Consider the following 20,745-nt stretch of genomic DNA (forward strand, 5'->3'; position numbering starts at 1 on the left):
ATCAGAATATTTTTCAGAGTAGCAGCCGTGTTAGTCTGTATTCGCAAAAAGAAAAGGAGTATTTGTGGCACCTTAGAGACTAACCAATTTATCTGAGCATAAGCTGTAGCTCATGAAAGCTTATGCTCAAATAAACTGATTAGTCTCTAATGTTCCACAAATACTCCTTTTATTTTTGTATCAGAATATGTTTCAGAACACAAGGAAGTATTCAAAAGTTTTAAAAACACAAATATCAGGAGAAAAGGATGAAGTTGAGCATATGCAAGACAAATGGTGTGGCCCAGTTATTAAATGTAAATATTTATAGGCTAATAGTTCTAACTCTGCAGGAAAAGTTTTATGTGGGGATTACAGGTGTATTATTTTCTTAAACTCAGAGGTGGCATTGTGTTTTGAGTTCTGTTTTAATTTTGCAGCAAACCACATCAAATTCCATTAATCTACTGAATACTTCCCCCCTGTATTAGGGTGACCAGGTGTCCCCATTTTATAGGGACAGTCCCGATATTTGGGGCTTTGTCTTATATAGGGTCCTATTACCCCCCACTCCAATCCCGATTTTTCACATTTGCTGTCTGGTCACCCTACCCGGTGTCTGTCCATCCACCAAAATAAACCCCGATATTTACCCAGAAAAATTAACATTTTTTTCAACCAATTTTCACCTGTTTTTGTTGTTGTAGTAATAAACATCGATAAATTGCTGGGGAAAATTAAATAAAATAAAAACTAAAAACGAGGGGCCCTGCATGCACATTATCAAAACACTGAGGTTTGTAACTGTACCAAATTTCTTTTCTCTTTACATGCCTTCCAAGCTTCTTATGTTGGCTTTCCAAAAGAGCATGACTTGGGCTGAGATGGGCAAAGTCAGAATAAAACGTGAACAATTTTAATTCTTCACAAGTCTATTGAAATGTGTGCCTAAACTCTGACTGTTCTGGAAGGTGGAAGACAATAGTTCTTGAGCCTGCTCAGACACGTGACAGCCCTGGAGACTAGAATCCAGCTTACATTTAGAATAGTTAGCAACTGTTAAAGCACCCCCAAACTTCCACACCACTCATCTGAGAAACTGCTTCTTGAGTTGGGAGGTAATTCAGTCTCCCCTCCATCTTTGTCCTTTCTGCTGATACCACCATCCAGGTTGTGAATTACAATGTGAGAGACACCTCTATTCACTAGGAACCAAATTCAGATCTACCACATCATTTTGTACAGCCCACCAAACAAATGCCCCATGATACACACCTTCAGTCACTACCAATCTGGCCTAAACTCAGATCTCTGGCCTGAACGTGAAAGACTCTTTATCCTGTTACCAGCCACCTGAGGCATCCAGTCAGCTACCATTTCCTTATAAGTTTCCATTACCACTGCTTCAGGACCTTCTTTGTTCATTTAAAAAGAGCGGGGCCATTTTAATGACAGAAAGAGTCTGCTATAAAACCTACTTATTACAATATCTTCTCCAGCACGGAAAAGATTCCAGTTTACAGTAAACAGGTCTCATCTGTCAGTGTGTCGTCAAAAAGTCTGTGGCTCTCGACAGGCACAGAAGTAAGAAAGTGGCTTCTGGTGAAGGGAGTCACGTGTATGATATGTGAAACTCATCAAGGAATCTCATACAAAATATCACCCACTGCTCTTCATAAACAAGAGCCCAGTTTGGATATATTCAGTTACAAGCTGAGAAGCAGTATAGTTAACCAGTTCATGATATGGAATGACTAAGGCATGTGCAATCTTATTTATGTTCTCTGCACCTGTGCTTTCTTTGGTGTAAATTATAATACTGATCTTTTAAACTGCACACAGGGAGTATCCCATTTCATCCACGTGAGAGACAGTAATATATTCTATTTCTATTCAATATGCAAATGTGCAGGGATGCACGATACTGTAGCATGTTATCAATAAGCTAGTAATAATTTGCCAACGAGTATAATTGTGTACTAATATTTCTTGCCGTCTCAGAGCACATCAGTGTGAACACATCAATGTGAACACATAGCTGCTATATGTTATCATCTATTCTGATTACTGATCCCCTAATCCTTCTGAATCCTATCCCATACTTCTCTAATATTTGTCCCAGCACCCTTATGTTCCCAGGATGAAATAACTGAAAAAGTTGAGGAAACCCATTGTGGCTACGCTTTCTTTCAAACTAGATGTTAAGCTCTTCCCCGTTTAAGCAGGGACTGCGTTTTCCAACACTTTGAATAATGGAGACACAATCCTTATAGAGGTCTTTTAATCCTTGCAAAGGTCTGTGGAGGAAGGGACAGTCTTTTTGTTGTTTGTATAGCGCCCAGCGCAATCCAAATTAACAACATTGTTAAACATTAGAGCCCCTTCTGCACAAGGACCTCAAGTATCTTACAAAAATAATGCATTGGGCCTCACCATATGCCTACAACACAGATAATATTATTACCCACTGTGGCGACTTCCCCAAGGCACCCAGAACCGTGAGCCACTATGTTACCCTTCTGCCTCAGCAAGTGAGAGCTTCACTGCTGTTAAGCAATGGGTCAGCTCCCTGACATTCCAGTCCATCTGCCTTGCCAGCAAACCCTTCCAGACGCTGGGAGCCCCAGTTCCCCAGAGACGTCTCCCTGCCGCGTCCAGTCCGCCTCATTGGACATTCATGTAAACTATTGGGTTTGCTTGTCTCCAAAGAGACAGAACCCAGGTCAACCAGTTAGGTGAGCTAAAGACTCACACTTCGCTGTAACACACAACACTGGGATGGCTTTTACTAAAACAAGGATAAGTTTATTAACGAAGAACACAGATTTAAGTGATTTTAAGCAAGGGAAAAAAAGACAAGTATGGTTACAACCCAACCAAAACACAACACGTTATCTAGTGACTAAATTTAATATTAGCAAGTTACAATCTTTGCCTTAGCAGTTTCTTACTCACATCAAGTTACCACCATCTCCAGGTCTCCAGGCAGGAGGACCCAAAGTTCACTGAATCCAACAGTACGGTCTTCTTTGTTCCCTATGTGACAAGTAACCACTTATATTACCCAAAGTCCATTGTCTCTGCTTCACAAGCCAGGAAGGATTTCTAGAGTGCACAATCCTTCCCCAAGTATGCTCACTAAGCTGCTGCTTGTTAGCTTGTAGTTTTGTTTACCGTGTATGTAAATGTACTTTCACTGTCTTCTGCCTGTAACCAAGCCAACCAGATAGGTAAATACACATTCCTTTGTCTTGGGCAGGCTGGGTTTATCCACCACCTCCCAAACACATTTTAAGAACATATTTCCAGCACACATCTGGAAACGATAACTCTTTGTACACAACCTGTACATACATCACACCAATGATTCTGGGGACCAGCGAGTCACCAAGTTTAGACATGATACCATATACGACACCTTGTAGATACATATTATGACAAGTGTTTTGGGAGTAATGAATTGATCTGGGTAACAGTATGGTGGGCCCTCTGCTAGATGGCACTGATGGGCTCCCAAGTCATAGCTACCCTCCCAATCTCTTTCACAGGTAAAGAAACTGAGGCATGGTTAGATTATGTATCTTGCTGCAGGTCACCCAGCAAGTCAATGCCAAAATGGGGAATATAGCATGAGTCTTCAGACTGCCAGGCCCAGGTTGTAGTCACACAACTGTTGTTCTCCTCAACCTAGGGGAGTAGGGGAAAGAATATCATCCACAGCCACAAACTTTTAGTTTTTTACTGCATATAGTGTATTAATCCAATTACCCAGCATTTCGGTTTCTCTCTGTGTTCCAATTATTAAACTGTTTTAAACATTTTACAAATTGAGGCTCTAAATTATACAGTTATTTTGTTTTAATGGTTCTTTAAAAACATGCCAGTTAAAACAAAGGATGGTAAAGTAGTCTGGATAAAATCAGAATTGATCCAAAGCAACGTTATTTTTGAGCTCATCATCCAGGCACAAGCCTGTTAAGCTCATTCTATAAAATCCTTTTATAGGGAAGAGAGATAATTATATATGTATGTGTGTGTATGGGGGGGTGGGAATGAGAGAAGGAGGGGATTTCTGGGATTGGTGGTAGTGGTGTTTTTCTATTCCATTTTAAAGAATATGTAACATAATATCATCTATTTTTTTAAGAGGAGGTTCCTCCTCATTTATAGGAAAAACTGTTTACCCCAGGTTAAAAGTAGTGGGATTGTGGAACAATAATGTAACAGAGCCTCAGTTTTACACTAAAAATAAAATATCTTCATAGGTCCAAAGAAATGAAACAACCTTCCCTCTGTGAAAAGTATTTTACAATTATAAATAAGATTCCAATAATCAAAGTTTTGACTTGATAAGGCAAAGGCACAGCATTGCAAGTGCTATCTATAAGAGCTAGTTATCATTATTAGGGTCAATTTTCATGTTCTTTTGTTACTCTCCGTAAGAGTTTATATTAAGCAATTATTTCAATGTACTCAAAAGGAAATCCACTTGTGGGATGTAAACGCATCAGATAAGGATTATATGAACTATTTAAAAGTATCACATTTTACAGTTGTACCAGCATACTGAAATGTAACGGCCACATCCCATAATAACATATTTTCAAGTAACTTGGTTCCCCCCGCCATTTTTGTAGCCTTGTCTGACACACAATATTTTACAGTAAAACAAGAATATTAAGATTTCAAGGAAATACACTTCATTGTCAAAACTAATTTTAATACACTTTAAGAAAAACAGAAACAATATAATCTTTGCATTATTTACTAATGGACAAAATATCTTACATTAGCAACTCACCATCATTCCTGACCTTCCTGGTTTACCTACCATGGTTCCTCTGCAGCTATACTAAAGCTTGTCTCTACTCTACCTCTCTTAAAGGACAGAAATATATATTAAAAGTTATTAAAACAACAAATAGAAAAATCTTAATTTTTACTTTGAAAATATTTAATTGAAAATGATTAAAGGGAAGCTGCCAATTAAAGTTTGGCCCAAAATTTAGGAATTTTTTTCAAAAAAGCAAACTTTTAACATAGCCTATTTGTTTTAATTTTTTACTTCCTGGGGTACGCTCGCCTGCACAATGTGTGAGGCACCTCTCAAACAGTAGCCCCTTGTCCCTCAGAGCCGAGACCAAGAGAAATATTTTAATTCATTTTTTTATACCAGTGGTGACAATTGTTATCTATAACAGACTTTTCTACAGATAAACATTCTCCAGGGATGTCTGTAACCCAAATGTCCCAGCACAGAGAATCTGGAAATAAAATTGATTATATGCAAAAGGGAAGCTGACTTTAGTAATTTTCCTTCTTCTAGTCAGGAAAATGTAAGTAAAGAAACAGCATATATTAAATGGATTTGTACATTTTTTCAGCTCCAGTAAACTTTAATAATATATTGCTAATAATACAAGAACATTTGTTTAAAAAATATTTTAAGTTGACATTATCCCCTAAGTAACTAGAAGTGTTTCATATTGTACATGGGTGTCTTTTTGTTCCTGGTTTTTCTCTTCCAGTTTATTTATTTCTCAGATAAAAACACACATATGAAAACATTCCTTGAAGGAATGGCCATTCAAAGGCTTGTCCTTATTTTAATTTGCATCTACTAAGTTGCAATAATTACAATAGTTAGGGCTACAATTCCAATCAGTTTGGTGTTTACAAGGATACAATCAAATCAGGCTGGGGCAATATTTCCATTTTAGTCGATGATTTGGAGAAATTCATCCTCTAAACAACTTGGAAGGGAAGGGACTTATACAAGGGATAGATCTGAACCTTTATTTTTAACAGTGTTTGAGAACTTTCAAAATGATCAAACAACGTGATGAAAATATACTTAACACCTGAATTTTATCGAAGTACAATAAAAACCCCCCATTGTCTGAAAAAACCATACAGCAATGTTTGCTAACACAAAAAGTTGTCCCCGGTACATTTCAAGAACTTATTGGACATTTTATGTTTTGCAATATTACTTTTCCAACAGATGTCTGGGTAGTTAATGTCCCCCATTACTACCCAGTCTCGAGTTCTGGATATTTCTGTTATTTGTTCAAGAAATGCCTCACCCACGCCTCCTGATTTGGTAGTCTGTAGTAGTCTCCTACCTAGATTACCACCTGGCCAATATTTGACTGGCCTGACCAGGTTTTTTTATGGATTTGCCAGTTGCCAGAAAAATAAGTTAATCTGCCAGGTTGTTGGGCTTTTTTATGTGGGTCTAAAGCAGGGGAGGGCAAACTACGGCCTGGATCTGGCCCGTGGGATTGGCACCCCCATGGTGCCACTGCTGGAAGTGGCTGGCACCACGTCCCTGTGGCCCCTGGGGAAGGGGGGGCAGAGGGCTCCAACCGCTGCCCTCGCCTCCAGACTCCGCCCCTCGCAGCTCCCATTAGCCAGGAACGGGGAACCGTGGCCAATGGGAGCTTCAGGGGAGGTACCCGCGGGGGAGGGCAGCGTGAAGAGCCCTCTGCTCCCCCCTGCCCATCCTCCAGGGGCCGCAGGGACGTGGTGCCAGCCGTTTCCGGGAGCTGCGCGGTGCGGGGCCAGGGCAGGCAGGCGGGGAGCCTGTCTTGGCCCCGCTGCACACCGCTGCCACCCCAGAGCCGCTCCAGGTAAGTGGCACTGGGCCGAAGCCCGCACCCCGAACCCCTTCTGCACCGCACACCCAACCCCCTGCCCTGAGCCCCCTGCTGCACCCCAACTCCCTGACGTACCCTGCACCCCTCCTGCACCCTAACTCCCTGCCAAGCCCCCTCATACACTCTGCACCCCTCCTGCACCCCTGCCCTGAGCCCCTTCCTGCACACCACACACCACACACCCTCCCACACCCCGCACTCCCTCCCACACCCCAAGCCCCTGCCCCAGTCCTACATTCATGCCCCTGCATGCAATTTTCCCACCCAGATGTGGCCCTCAGCCCAAAAAGTTTGCCCACCCCGGTCTAAAGATTTGCATTATTACCACAATACACGGGGATAGCTAAATATTTAAAGTTTCTGTGTCCAGCTAAAGGTGGTAATCCTACCCCTACCATGACATGGCCCCTATTCACCCTTTTATCTTTACCCAGAGACTTTCAACTGGCCTGTCTCTAATCTCCTTCTGGACCTCGGATCAAGCGTATGCATCTTTGTTGTACAACGCAACTCCGCCTCCTTCTTTCCCACTCTCCCCGCCCCGCATGTCCTTCCTGAACAAGCTAAACCCCTCTACACCAGCCTTCCAGTCATGAGATTTATCCCACCAAGTCTCTGTGATGCCAGTGAAATCATAATGCAGCTTATGTACTAATACATCCAGTTCCTTCTGTTTATTCCCCAGGCTCCTTGAATGTCTGTACAGATAGTTGAGATGTTGAGTAGATTCCCACACTGATTTCCTCTCTTGTTGCTCCTGTGACTCTCTTGTAATTTTTCTTGCCCCCCTGCAACATTTAGCCCTATGTTAAGGTCACCTTGTTTTACACCTAACTGTGGACTTTCATCACCTGCCCCTTTAAACCTAGTTTAAAGCCTCCTTACTAAGCTGGCAAGTTGGTGAGCAAAAATGCTCTTCCCCTTCTTGGTCAGGTAGTCTCCACCTCTTCCCAGCAGTCCTTTTTCCTGGAACAGCATCCCATGGTTGAGGAAGCTGAAGCCCTCCTGTTGACACCATCTGTGTAGCCAGGCATTCATCTCCAGGACATGCATGTGTGTGCCTGGGCCCTTATCCTCAGCCAGAAAGACAGACAAGAAAACAACCCGCATCCCCAACTCCTTCATGCTTGCTCCCAAAGCCCTGTAGCCACGGCTGATGTGCTCATACCTAGTAGTATCATTACTGCCTCTGTGTATAAGCAGCATGGAGTAATGGTCAGAGGGATGGATGCACCTCGGCAACCTTTCTGTAACCTTTTGGATGAGGGCTCTAGGCAGGCAGCACGCCTCTCGGGACATCATCTAGGAAAGATAGGAAGTATGGCAAGAGACCACCCTGGCTTAACCAGGAGATCTTCCGTGATCTAAAAATAAAAAAAAAAGAGTCCTACAAAAAGTGGAAACTAGGTCAAATTACAAAGGATGAATATAAACAAACAATACAAGTATGTAGGGACAAAATTAGAAAGGCACAAAATGAGATAAAACTAGCTAGAGACATAAAGGGTAACAAGAAAATATTCTACAAATACATTAGAAGCAAGAGGAAGACCAAGGACAGGGTAGGCTTGTTACTCAGTGAGGGGGGGTGGGGGGAAGAATAACAACAGAAAATATGAAAATGGCAGAGGCGCTTAATGACTTCTTTGTTTCGGTTGTCACCAAGAAGGTTGGTGACGATTGGATGCCAAATGTAGTGAATGCCACTGAAAATGAGGTAGGATCAGAAGAGGCTAAAATAGGGAAAGAACAAGTTATAAATTACTTGGATAAATTAGATGTCTTCAAGTCACCAGGGCCTGATGAAATGCATCCTAGAATACTCAAGGAGCGAACTGAGGAGATATCTGAGCCATTAGTGATTATCTCTGAGAAGTCATGGAAGATGGTAGACATTCCAGAAGACTGGAAAAGGGCAAATATAGTGCCCATCTGTAAAAAGGGAAATAAGGACAGCCCAGGGAATTACAGACGAGTCTACTTAACCTCTGTACGCAGAAAGATAATAGAGCAAATAATTAAGCAATCAATCTGCAAACATCTGGAAGATGCGTGTCTGGAGGGGGCCCCACAGGTACAGGCAGAGGAAGAGCTAGCAGTGGTGTTGGCGACATGCCATTTTCCTCCCTTTGCGGGTTCTTCCTTGTAGAGAACCTTCAAGTTAAGGAGGAGGAAAAAAACTTCCCTACCTTCCTCCACTGGCTAACTGCCTTAGTCTGCCAGCTGCCTTCATCTGTAGGAGCCTGTGTACTTTTTAAAGTCTGGGCCGCACACACAGCTGGAATGGGTGACTCAACCCCTCTCACTCAGCTGTCACTGGCCAAATTCAATCAAACCCTGCACGGCTTTCAATTCAAAGAGCCCTGCTAGAAAGCAGAAACTAACTCACCTCGCTTCGTGGCAACCTAGCCCAGTCAGCAACCAAGCCTTGATTTCAAAACACAGAAAGCATCCGAGAGTCCTACCAAACCCAATGGCAAATTTCCAGCACAGAAAATGCCCCCTTTTTTTGGCATGCCAATCAGTAACAATAAGAGAGAAGTGCCCTCTGTTTTTTACTCTAATACCAGAAGTGTCAAAAACCTTCTAAATTTCAAGTTAAAAAAATAGTTGAACCATATAAACATAATAATATATATGAAGTTGTGTAAATAATATTAAATACATACATATTTATGAGAAGTATCTGTATTAAACATCCATGTCGAAGACAGCCATTTAATGGTCACAAACACACAATCGTAATTATGCCCTATCACACTTCCCATTTCAGAGTCCCTTATTGTGCTGTCTAAGAGCTCACCCTTTTCTAATATGGTTAGATTTTAAACACTTTTTTTTTTTAAACATGTAAAATGTTTTGAACCAGATCTTTCATTGCTTTAATAAGTGGAAAGAAGTAATATATAATGGTACTATTACAGAAAATCTACAGAAGCAGCCTTCTAACTGGATTTAAACTAACCATCTTTAGAATATGAAGCAGATATTTTACACATTAGCTAGACAGTCTCTGGTTACCGTACATGGAATTTATAGGTAGTAGATTAGCTACAGACTGATAGAACGACAATTAAGAAATACAAGTAAAAATACAGCACATATTGCAAAAGCAATAAAATTAAATAATGTTTTGCTTCTTGAACAAAAAACTTCATATGTGTTCAATAAATACTGATTTTTTAAAAAGGTATATAAATGTTAGAAACCTAATGAACTGTTTGGCACCGTAAACAGAGATTTGAGGAAATTCTAAAAAACCTACAGCATGCCAAGTGTTTGAAACATACGATTCACTAGACCACAGTGATTATATCAGAGCTGGGTGAATAATCTATATCAACTAAATTATTAAAAATTGCCTATTTTTTCATTCAGAAACTGACCGCTAAGATTTTGATTCTAAAATTTATTAGTTATTCAAAAATTACATGCTAATAAACTTCTCTGGATAATTCTTGATCTGCAATTTGTTCACAAGCAATTTGATGCAAGTATTAGATATTCAAAATTTGATGCTGTGATTGGATGCACTGGGTCACATGGTATGAGTTTCAGGTTCTACTGCATGTCCATAATTCTTAGAATCAAATTTTTTGTATGGATAACTCTTTAAAATTCAACGAGTACTTGTGGCACCTTAGTGTCTAAGGTACCACAAGTACTCCTTTTCTTTTTGCGGATACAGACTAACACGGCTTCTACTCTGAAACCTGTCTTTAAAATTCAGAATTCACTTTCCATAAATCTGCAATATTTGCTAGATATTTGAAAATTACTGCTAGTAAACTCATTATATATGTGAACATTACTGCTAGTAAACTCATTAAACTAAAATAAGCAGAAAACAAACACAAAGAGCATGTAGAAAGAACTGATGTGTATTAGTTCATGAAATTTTGAAGGACTATTTGCGCTATTCATCCTGCTCTAGTGACCATCTAGACGATACAAATTGTGCCTTTCCAGTGGATCTTTAAAAAACCAAATAAAGTTACAAAGATGTAACAAAGATAGTGCACAGTCCCTCTCCCCAAAAAATAAAGTGGAATTGTATTACTGATTTCTACAGGAGCAGGACTGGGCTTGGACCCTAGGAGCCAGGAGCTCAGCTGGTATAAGTTACCATAGCTCTGTTGACTTCAGTTGAGCTCTGACAATTCACATAGCTGAGGCTCTGACCCTACAAGGGTAGCTCTCACAGTTTAAACATCGAATTTAAGCTACCAAGAAAGGAGACAAACTTCCAACCTTGGGTCTGATATTAATAGGTATTCTCAAAACTGCCCTAGTACATAGATGTAGATAGTGGGTATCCTCCCCACACCCTGTCTCTAAGAGCAGGTGCTTGGGTCTGTAGGGTACTGACAGACAACTCTTTGTCCAAGCATGACTGGAGGAATTCCAAACATTCAGCCAGGGAGGATGTTTTTTCTAAGTCTTAATCCTGTGAACCATAATGTGAAAATTGCTAAACTCTTCTAGCTCTTTAGAGGCCACTTGTCTAACAGATTTAACAAGGTAACAAACGCCAGTCTATACTGGGAAGATTTTTTTCTTTTTAAGTTTCTCTCTGATGGCAGGCTAACAACTTGAGTAAACCCCCTGAGGTATAATGGTTGTAAGACCTGGGGTCCACATGTGTCAGCTCAATGACAGTTAATTAAGGATGGACAGGGACAGAAATTGTACCGGAACAACTATTTCAAATAGACCCATATTAATAACTGGTTGGACAAACTCAGCCTATTCTGCTCAGGGAACAATCATAAGTAAATCACAGTTTCCACACGTTTATTGTCTCTCTGGCAAATACATACATATTTGTTCTATGGCTCAATCACCAATGCTTAATAATGGGAATTCTGACTGTGTGGCTTAGTTTTGACTAACTGTCCAGGCTGTTAACTGTGAGCCCTTTACAGCTGAACAGGGGAGAGATCCCACTCTAGAGAGCATAGAGAGATGTGTCTTAGAGGGGGCTGCAGAGAGAGAGGAACTGGTGAAAGAATAGTGGGAATTCAGGAATATCTCCTCACTGGTCACTTGGGAGAGGATGCTCACGACAGAGTGGCTGATTCAACATCTGCGCACTGAAGCACTCAGCCTGTGACTCAGGTTTGGACAGAGAACTGTGCAACTGACCTTTCAGAGGGGAGCAGTCACACAACTGACCGCTTGGGGACAGAAAAAGAGGTGATGAAGGGTACCCCAATCCAGGTCCCAGTTTTTCAGGATGCTGTTCCTGATATGCTTGTGGAAATTAACAGTGTCTCTTTAAGATTCTGCTGAAGGAATGGTTGTCTGTGAGAATGCAGATAACCCAACTGGCAGAGGGAAGGTGTCTTTCCCCCGGGCTGGTAAGACTCAGAAAACAGGTAACGGAGAGCTGCTGGAAAAAGGTGCATGTGTCCAAAAAGTCAACACTCTTAGTCCAGAGAGCACAGATCACAACCCTCTATGGAAGCAGGGATCACAGGGTAACCCTAAGAGGGGACACAGATTTTTTTGCATGGGTGTAACCCTGGAGTTGTGAAACAGCTCCACAGAGGGTTAGCCAACATGCAGAATCCCCTTACATCCTTACCTCACCAGACCCCGGAGTACCAAAGATAAAAGACCCAAAAGGATTGCAGACTAACACTGAAGGGAACACTGAATGGAAAGAAAAACCAGTAATTGAACACATGAGAAGGTTCAGGAAAGAGTTGAAAGAGACAATGGGTACTGAACAAACCAAATCGTCTAAACAGACGGTATCATATGACTAAAATACTTGTAAATGTCTACCCATGATGAAAGATGTTCTGTTCTTGTTAAATCTCATGATAAAAAGTTTGGCTTTAATGGTAAACCTCATGATGAAGAATTTGGTACTGACGGCAAATCCTATGAAAAGGTGATTTTTGGGAAAAAGCTTTGGAACACGATAGGGGTGGTAAATAAGAACACACCCTGTGTTAAGAGGTCCTATGGTAATGCTGTTTCTCAGCTAATACCTGTAAAAGGCTTGAAGCTTGGCACAGCAGAGAAACCATAATAAAACTGTTCTCGCTGTATGGAAGGGGAAACTGAGGCACACCACCTCATGGCATGCATGGCTAAATGCCAAGATACCTACACTCTAGAAAACATTAATATCTGCATTGAGTTAACACCAGTTGGAAAAGCAGAAAGGTTAACAATGCTGCACAGATACAAAGAGGTTTTCTAGCAACCCAGAGAAGACACACTTGCTAACTTTTGAGATCACCAGACTGATCTACAAAGTGTTAAAAGGTATACAGAACTTTGCAAGAGCACGTGTGAATAACACTACAATGTTTAGGAACGCTTGGGAGTTGTACGGTCAAAACTTAAATAGGACCTTGGGCACACTGCCTCCGCATTAGTCAATGACTAATATTCCTGCGGTAAACTAAGGGGGAAGGTGTGACACAATGTACATCAAAGAAGCACCCTGGAACCCCCATATTCACCACTGTCATATAATTATGGTACGTTTTGTACAAAGTATGCTTTGTGATATATCTTTGTAAAAGTCTTGATCTGTTGAACATTAATATCCTGTTGGATTGTATGTGCTATCATTGTATGTGAGGTTAAAGTATTGCCGTAGATATTACTGAAATATGCTGTGAGATTGGGAACACCCACAACCAGCCTTTCAGGTACAACAATGGAGTAGCCAGATGTGCTGATGGCCCATTAAAGGGAACCACTCTCCCAGCAGCCATCCCAGAAGACTTCTCAGAAAGAGCATGTAGACAATGGACACTGCTTGACCAATGGGAACGGACCCCCATGTCACAAGCATAGATCTTTCCAGCAAGCTGCTGCCCCGCCCTGCACTCAACACCTGCAATAAGCATCTGGAGGACAAAGACTTTGAACTGGAACGGGTGGTCTCAGGCTGGAAAAGACTTCCAGCCTGTGTATTGAGGAACTGTAACCTGTTTGTACCATCTGTCAGGGTGAGAGACAGCTTGATTCAAACCCTGTTTAGTTTGTAGAACTCTGCAAATGTATTTGTTTCTTAGGTAACCAACTTAGATTGATTTTAAGTTATTATAAATAGCAAGCAGAGAGATCATTCTGTAGTTAATAAATCTATTTTATATTTTACCTAAGAGTGTCTTTTCCCTGAAGTGCTTGGGAAATCTCAGCTCAGTTTACAAAGTCTAGTGTGTGTCCTCTCCACATCGAGGGAGGGGCGGACTGGGTAAGGAATTTACACTGGTCAGGCTTCTGACCAGTGCAGGACAGTACAGTTCTGGGATGCAAGGCTGGGGAGTTGGGGGGAATTGGCTGGAGCCTCTCTATTGTTGATTCATGAGTGGCTGGCAAAGGGTGAGTCCCTGCCTGTAAATGTCTGTGTAAGTGCAGAACCTACCAGAGGTTTGTGGCTTAACAAAAGCATCACAGTGTGAAAAGGATACCCCAGGTTGGTGTGAAATGGCTCAGTGGTCCCACAGTCCAGGTTGCACCTTGGGAACCCTGTCACACTCCCTAAAGGATACAATCAGTAAATATTGGACCTTTCATTAAAGGATCTTAACGTGTTTTGCAAACATTAAGCAAACGTCACCAGACTCCTGTGAGGGAGGCAGATGGGGACTGAAGCACAAACAGGTTTAGTGGCTTCCATACAATCATTGAGCAAGTCAGGGCCAGAACTGGGATAGAACCCTGCAGTTAGCAGCCCTAGTTTTCTGACATAGCCACTAGACAACATTGAAAAACCCAAACCAAAACCCCAATACACCCCACCATCCCCCCTCCAACAATACCGAAATACATATTACACAGGGCTTGGTTATGGACTTTTAGCTAGAAAACTAAGTACTAGAAATGAAAGTGATTTCTAAGCTAAAGAACCCTAATGAACACCACCCACAGCAAAGGATAAAACTACAAGCTATATTTGGAGGAAACCATTAATTTGAAAAGTCAGCCACAAGGCTTCTTAAAAATGTAGTCAACAGAAAAGTGTTCCAGAGGCCAACCCATGTGTGATGACCCAAAGGGATTTTTTTTCAGCTGTTTAAACCCTGAAGATCAGTGGCTGAAAGGAGAAATACCAACACATTAACTGTAGTAATGCAAAGGGCTCTGTGTTGACAGAGGTACAAATATTTGGATTTGAGCAGTGCACGCACTCATGGGGCAAACCCACGTTTTTTGGGACGGTTGCATGACAGGTAGATTACACTGCTGGCAGGGGAACATTTTCATAGCTATCTAGTTATCATAGATCTAGCTATCTATGAGTCATGAGGAATAAAATTGTCCTTACATGCCAGGGAATTAGAGATTGCCTTGGGGCAACTGTCTTCTCTCGGACATTCTTCCCTAATTTGTATCCTTCTCTCCAATGATTTATAATGTCATGCCTCTGTACATGATCACTTAAACATGGTGAACTCTCTAGGGCAGTGACATCTGAGTTGTTCAGGTTTTTTGTACAGTACCTAATATAAATGAGTGTCTAATCAGGCTCTGAGGTCCACAGGTGCTACTGCAATAGAAACAATGTCAAGAAATATTTTTTTAAGCTGTAGTGACTTTTGCCATCCTGGGATCAATTGACAGAGCATCAGGTTTAGTGCTGCTCTGTGGCTTTTCATCAATAACCAGTTTATAACACTTAAGTATGATCTAGTCTAAGATAAATGTGAAGAACTACATCCACGGGTATCCAGTTTTACCTAATGCAGCTAAGCTTATTCATATTTGTTACAGAAATATTTTGGATGATTATTAAATGGCCATAATCTATTAATTGTGCAACTTCAGCACCTGCCATCTGACAGACTTAAAGAGCTTAACATACATTTACAAATTAGGAAAACTCAGGCATATGACTGTTAAGTGACTTTTCCAAGGTGAGACAACAAGTAGGTAACATAAGCTATGGAAGATGTAACTCCTAGTCCAATGCTTTAACTAGGAGACCATGCTTCATCTCACTAACAAATTATCTTAAGAGAAGAAAGAGATTCAATAATTTTTCTTTGCTCAGCCTAGTATTTTCTCCTCATAGAAAAAGTTATCCATTAACTGTAAGATCAAATTTACCCAAAGTATTAAATATTAGCTCCTGCTGGACTTCATATATGCAAGATAAAAATATGCATAATTTGGTACCTTATTTTCTGTTTTTTTCTGGCATGATTCAACCAGTTAACAGTCATAATATGGTGATGATTATATTTAGATAAGCATAATAAGTACAACTGAGTGTCAGAAAAAAAAATCTGCAATTGCAGAACTGAAAAGAAATTTCTTATTGCCGTATCAGGAAAAAGTGTTCATATAACATTTTTCAGCATGTTTTATTGACCATTGCCAGTGGAAGATTTTTAAATTGTTATTGAAACAGACTACCAATTAAAGACCCATATTTCTGACAGCACACCCTTTAAATAGCATGCCCTGGATTTTGTGGGGAAGGTTTCATATCATATTACCTTTTTAAAAATTAAGGGTTTTCCTATTCTGATATTTCATTTGTAAGGGTATTTTCAATAAGGCAGAAATTGACCAGCTAATTATCTATACTGAGGAATCAGTGGCCACACACAAATGTTGTCTAATGCACAAAGTAAACAAATTGAATGCACGGAAAAATGGTTATTTTCCTAGCTTCTTTCAGTTACAGTAATCTTAAATGTTATTTGTAATTTCAGTAAACTATGCTACATTTTCGACAAGATTTTAGAGTTGGTGGTGTCCTTTAAATTCTTCATCATCAAGCCTGTATATTTTATCACTGCAAAGATTTTAAAACATTAGTTGCATTTTACTGAAATGAAGTTTTTAAAATTCCAACTATAGTGAACCTGATTCAATGTATACATTTTGATGGTTATCTAGTTAAATTGTTATTAATCCATAAATCCATTAGTCACTATTTAAAACGTCACACTTAATTACTGGGTTATTTCATTTCTGTAAAGTCTGAGGATTTTAATTCCTATCATTCGAAACAATTAACGGTTAACAGTAAAATGTGGATATGCATTGCCACCAAATTTTGGCTATTACCACTCTCTAACATGTTAAATCGGTTCTGCTTATCCAAATTCTCCTTTGTGAGTTCTAGTGGGTTTCACAGGGTGTAAGACCTCACAGAACAGGATCCATTTTATTTATGCAAAACTCAGAAGCTTTTTTCCATGGCTTAGTTATGTAAGATTGTTTAACAAGTTTGTACTGGCTTATTTAGTTGTAAATACTATGAAACATACATTTAAATAACCCTTTTTCTTAACCTGAGTACCATGCAATGTCAGTGGGCCTCTTCAACAGTTAAAAAATGAAGAAGAAAATCTGATCAGAAACCCCCAGAATGATAGTCCATAAAATTTGCTTCTGCTGCAAGCATCTCTATTAAACTAAATTGATTATTAATTAAATACATGGAAAAGAGGATAAAAGTTTAATCTGTGCAGAGTGTCCAAGTTTATCCAACATTAAGCTATGCTATCGATACCTTTAGTTGCAGAAAAGTAGTTAGGATTTTTTTTTCTGTGACCTCCCAAAGTTGCTATTGATATTTTCACACACTCCCCCAACTCATTTCTCTGCCTCTGCAAATTACTTGGGTCTTGCTCGTATAATTGAAAATAGAAAAATAAATTCTGCTGCATTTCTTATCTAGGTGTTTAAATACCAAAGGTATCGACCCATCACCCTGTGACCCATCACCGATAACGACAGGCTGTCAACAAAATAAAAAGTGATAAGGCCTTCAGTTGCCACCAGTTGACCTGACAAAAGCCAGGGCTTGTTAATGGTCTCACTGTCAGAAATAGACCATCTCACTCTGAATGCAGCAGTGCACATTTCCACAGTTATCTCACAGTGAGTTGTTTTGTGAAATCCATTAAGCACTAGATATAATGGCATCTGGAGTTGATGCAATCTATTTGAAAATAGCTTTTTCCCAGACATGCCCTTGAAAACCCAGGATGGCCAAGGGCAATAAGAAACAATTAAAAAACCACCTATTTCTACAGTAATTAAAGTGATTTCACTAGTGCACTTTCAAGAGTCTTTCAAAAATAGAAAAGTAAAAAGTATATGAAGAAACCTCACCCTTTACAGTTACTACCACATACTTTACAACGAAGACTAAAAAAAACAGACCCTAATTTATCTGCATTTTGCTAATCTATAAGCTTTGTAATATACCAGATATACACATATAAAATAATTTCTTCCTCCTTCTGAAGAGAGATTTAATAGGCAGATGCAGTAGTAAAGTATCCTATTATTAATAGTTCACTGATTTATAGAACTATGACATATTATTCTAATGAATTAAAACTAAACTAAAATTGTCAAACTAAATGAACACGATACCTTTTGTGATGCATAATCTTTGGCTTTTTAAATTGAGTTTGTTCTCTTGCTCACAAAAATTCAGTAATTCTCCACGATCCTCCTGAACATTCACACAAGTTAGCAAGGCTCTACTGCATGCATTTTTCAGAAGTCAATATGGCTAAGTTAAGTCTTTGGCAGTCAGGAAACAAGTCAGATAACAAGTGTTGGCCTTTATTGGTTTATCTTGTGAAATGTAACCAGGGGCCTGAAACAGAATTTGAGGTCACAGTAAATCATTTTGGTGGCATAGTTTAAAGTCATCTTAAATTTTTAATGAGCTACAGAAGAGCATTTTGAATTGTTGACTTAATATATTTAGACAAATTCTAGTTTGTTGTGTTTCCACTAGATGCTATGATTCATTGATGAATCTTACTGGAGGCAGACGTGCTGGTTTTTAAAAGCTTGATTTTAGAAAACTCATATTCTCTACTGTACCTGCTTTTAAGTGATTTTTTTCCTGAAAACATATTAATACATTTAGGCATCTGATTTCTTCAAATTTTAACATATTCATAAGAATTGTTTATCCTGTTCAATGTGGACAGAGTTCTTTGCAAAACAATAACCATGCAAACCCTGATTTCACCCTCTTTAAGAGTGCTGAGTGAGTCCTATGTAAGAGGCTATTTTATATTTGCTTTTATTTAAAAATTGTAAATCCTGGGAATATCCAGGGTTAGCAAATGCAAGATAAAACTACTCACAACCATCAGGTATGCAATTACTTTTTTAAAAGAAACAAGAGATTAGGGACCAATTTTTTAAAGAGCCTCTAAATTTGAGGCAGCTTTAGGAAATCTTACCCATATCGTATATGAGAAAGAAAAAAATCTCTGAAAATGTGAAACTGAAATGCTATGTTCACTGCAACTAGAAATATACCATTCTATAAAGATGTTACCACCATCAAGTACAGTGTATCAGGATGAAATAATTTTAAAAAATTTCCCAAAGTAAAGGAAAAAATGGATTAATGCTTTAGTCAAGCTTTAGTTAACACTTTTGCTGTCTGTAAAATTCTGCCAAAAACTTTGACATTTAACAAGAAAATTTAAGAGAGAATTAAATGCTTGGTTCTCAGGGTATGTCTACACTGCAATCAGAGATGTGACAGCAGCTCATTTAATCATATCTGGCTAGCTTTCATGTAGTTAGTGCAACTTAAAAATTGCAGTGAAGAACATGGCAACTCAGGCTTCGGTGTGGTCTGTATAAATTCACCAGGTCCATGCTATTGTGTCTTCACCACTATTTTTAGCTGCACAAACTAGATTAAAGGCAGTGACACCTACATGAGCTGCAATCACCCCTCTGACTCCAGCGCAGAGATACTCTCAGATACTACAGTGTAATGCACACTATATGTCTGAAGATACTAGAAACTTTATAGCGAGAGTAGAAAATCATGATATCAAGAAAAAAGCAATACTCTGGAATCAGTCATTTGAAGCATAGGCAGTGGTGAGCTGGAGCCGGTTCGCACCGGTTCGCTAGAACCGGTTGTTAAATTTAGAAGCCCTTTTAGAACCGGTTGTTCCGCGAGGGAGAACCGGTTCTAAAAGGGCTTCTAAATTTAACTGGCCAAAAGTGGCATCTCAGGCGCCGACTCCACAGACCAGGAGCACCCAAGGGGAAAATCTGGTGGGTGCAGAGCACCCACCGGCAGCTCCCCACCCCACCCCCGGCCCCAGCTCACCTCCGCTCAGCCTCCGCCTCCTCCCCTGCATGCGCCGCCCCGCTCTGCTTCTCCGCCCACCCCACCCCCCCAGGCTTCCCGCGAATCAGCTGTTCGCGCGGGAAGCCGGGGCAGGCTGAGAAGCAGGCGGCGGCTTCCCGCTCAGGCCCAGGGAGGCGGAGGTGAGCTGGGGTGGGGGTGGGGGTGGGGCGCGAGGAGGGCGCCCGCGTCACAGCAGGTAACCCAGGGGAGGGGGGCACGCGCAGGGGAACCGCTCCCCGCCCCAGCTCACCTCCGCCACCCTCGGCCTGAGAGTGAAGCCGCCGCCTGCTTCTCTGCCCCCCCAGGCTTCCTGCCGAACAGCTGATTCGTGGGAAGCTGGCGGGGGGTGGGGGGCGGAGAAGCGGAGCGGGGCAGCGCGTTCAGCGGAGGAGGCAGAGCAGAGGTGAGGTGAGCTGGGGCCGGGGGTGGGGCGGGGAGCTGCCAGTGGGTGCTCTGCACCCACCAATTTTCCCCGTGGGGGAGTCAGCACCTAAGGCACCACTTTTGATGTGATCAGTGGGGGGAGCAGTCACTCCCCCTGCTCCCCTCCAGCTACGCTCCCCCGCCTCTAGGAGCCAGAGGGACCTGCCGGATGCTTCCTGGGAGCTGCCCTAGGTAAGCACCGCCGGGACTCCCCACCTCGCCCCCCGGCAGGTGCCTCTGGCTCTTAGGGGTTGGGTGGGCACCCACTACGGTGGCCCACAAGACCCTCCTGCCCAGTTCGGGGGGCAGTCAGGGGACAGGGGAGGGGGTGGATGGGGCAGGGGTTCTGGGGGGGGGCGTCAAGGAACGCGGGGGGGTGGATGGGGCAGGAGTCCCGGCAGGCAGGGGTGGGCAACAACCCCCTCGTGGGGTGAGGAGGGAACCCGTTGTTAAGATTTTGGCAGCTCACCACTGAGCATAGGTATTATTTGGCAATAATTCAGAACAAGATAACCAGTTAATCAGGTGAGATAAATCTGAGGATGTAAATGAGGGGTCAGTTCCTTATAGGGT

At 41.2% G+C, this 20,745-nt stretch overlaps 1 protein-coding gene across 2 annotated transcripts in view; it reads right to left on the reverse strand.

Annotated features, from left to right (window-relative positions):
• Positions 1-20,745, reverse strand: part of RBM20 (RNA binding motif protein 20) — a 164,594-nt gene that overhangs the window by 108,680 nt on the left and 35,169 nt on the right. The window contains exon 1 of one of the 2 annotated variants that reach the window (XM_048856272.2): positions 18,006-18,143. The exons of the other annotated variant lie outside the window; for it this stretch is intronic. Coding sequence (XP_048712229.2) covers positions 18,006-18,019 — 14 coding nt within the window. The 5' untranslated portion in view covers positions 18,020-18,143. Of the gene's footprint in view, positions 1-18,005; positions 18,144-20,745 lie in introns of those variants that run through there. 2 annotated transcript variants of the gene reach the window in all.

The sequence above is a fragment of the Caretta caretta genome, chromosome 7 (genome assembly GCF_965140235.1).
Source record: "Caretta caretta isolate rCarCar2 chromosome 7, rCarCar1.hap1, whole genome shotgun sequence".
Lineage (NCBI taxonomy): Eukaryota > Metazoa > Chordata > Testudines > Cheloniidae > Caretta > Caretta caretta.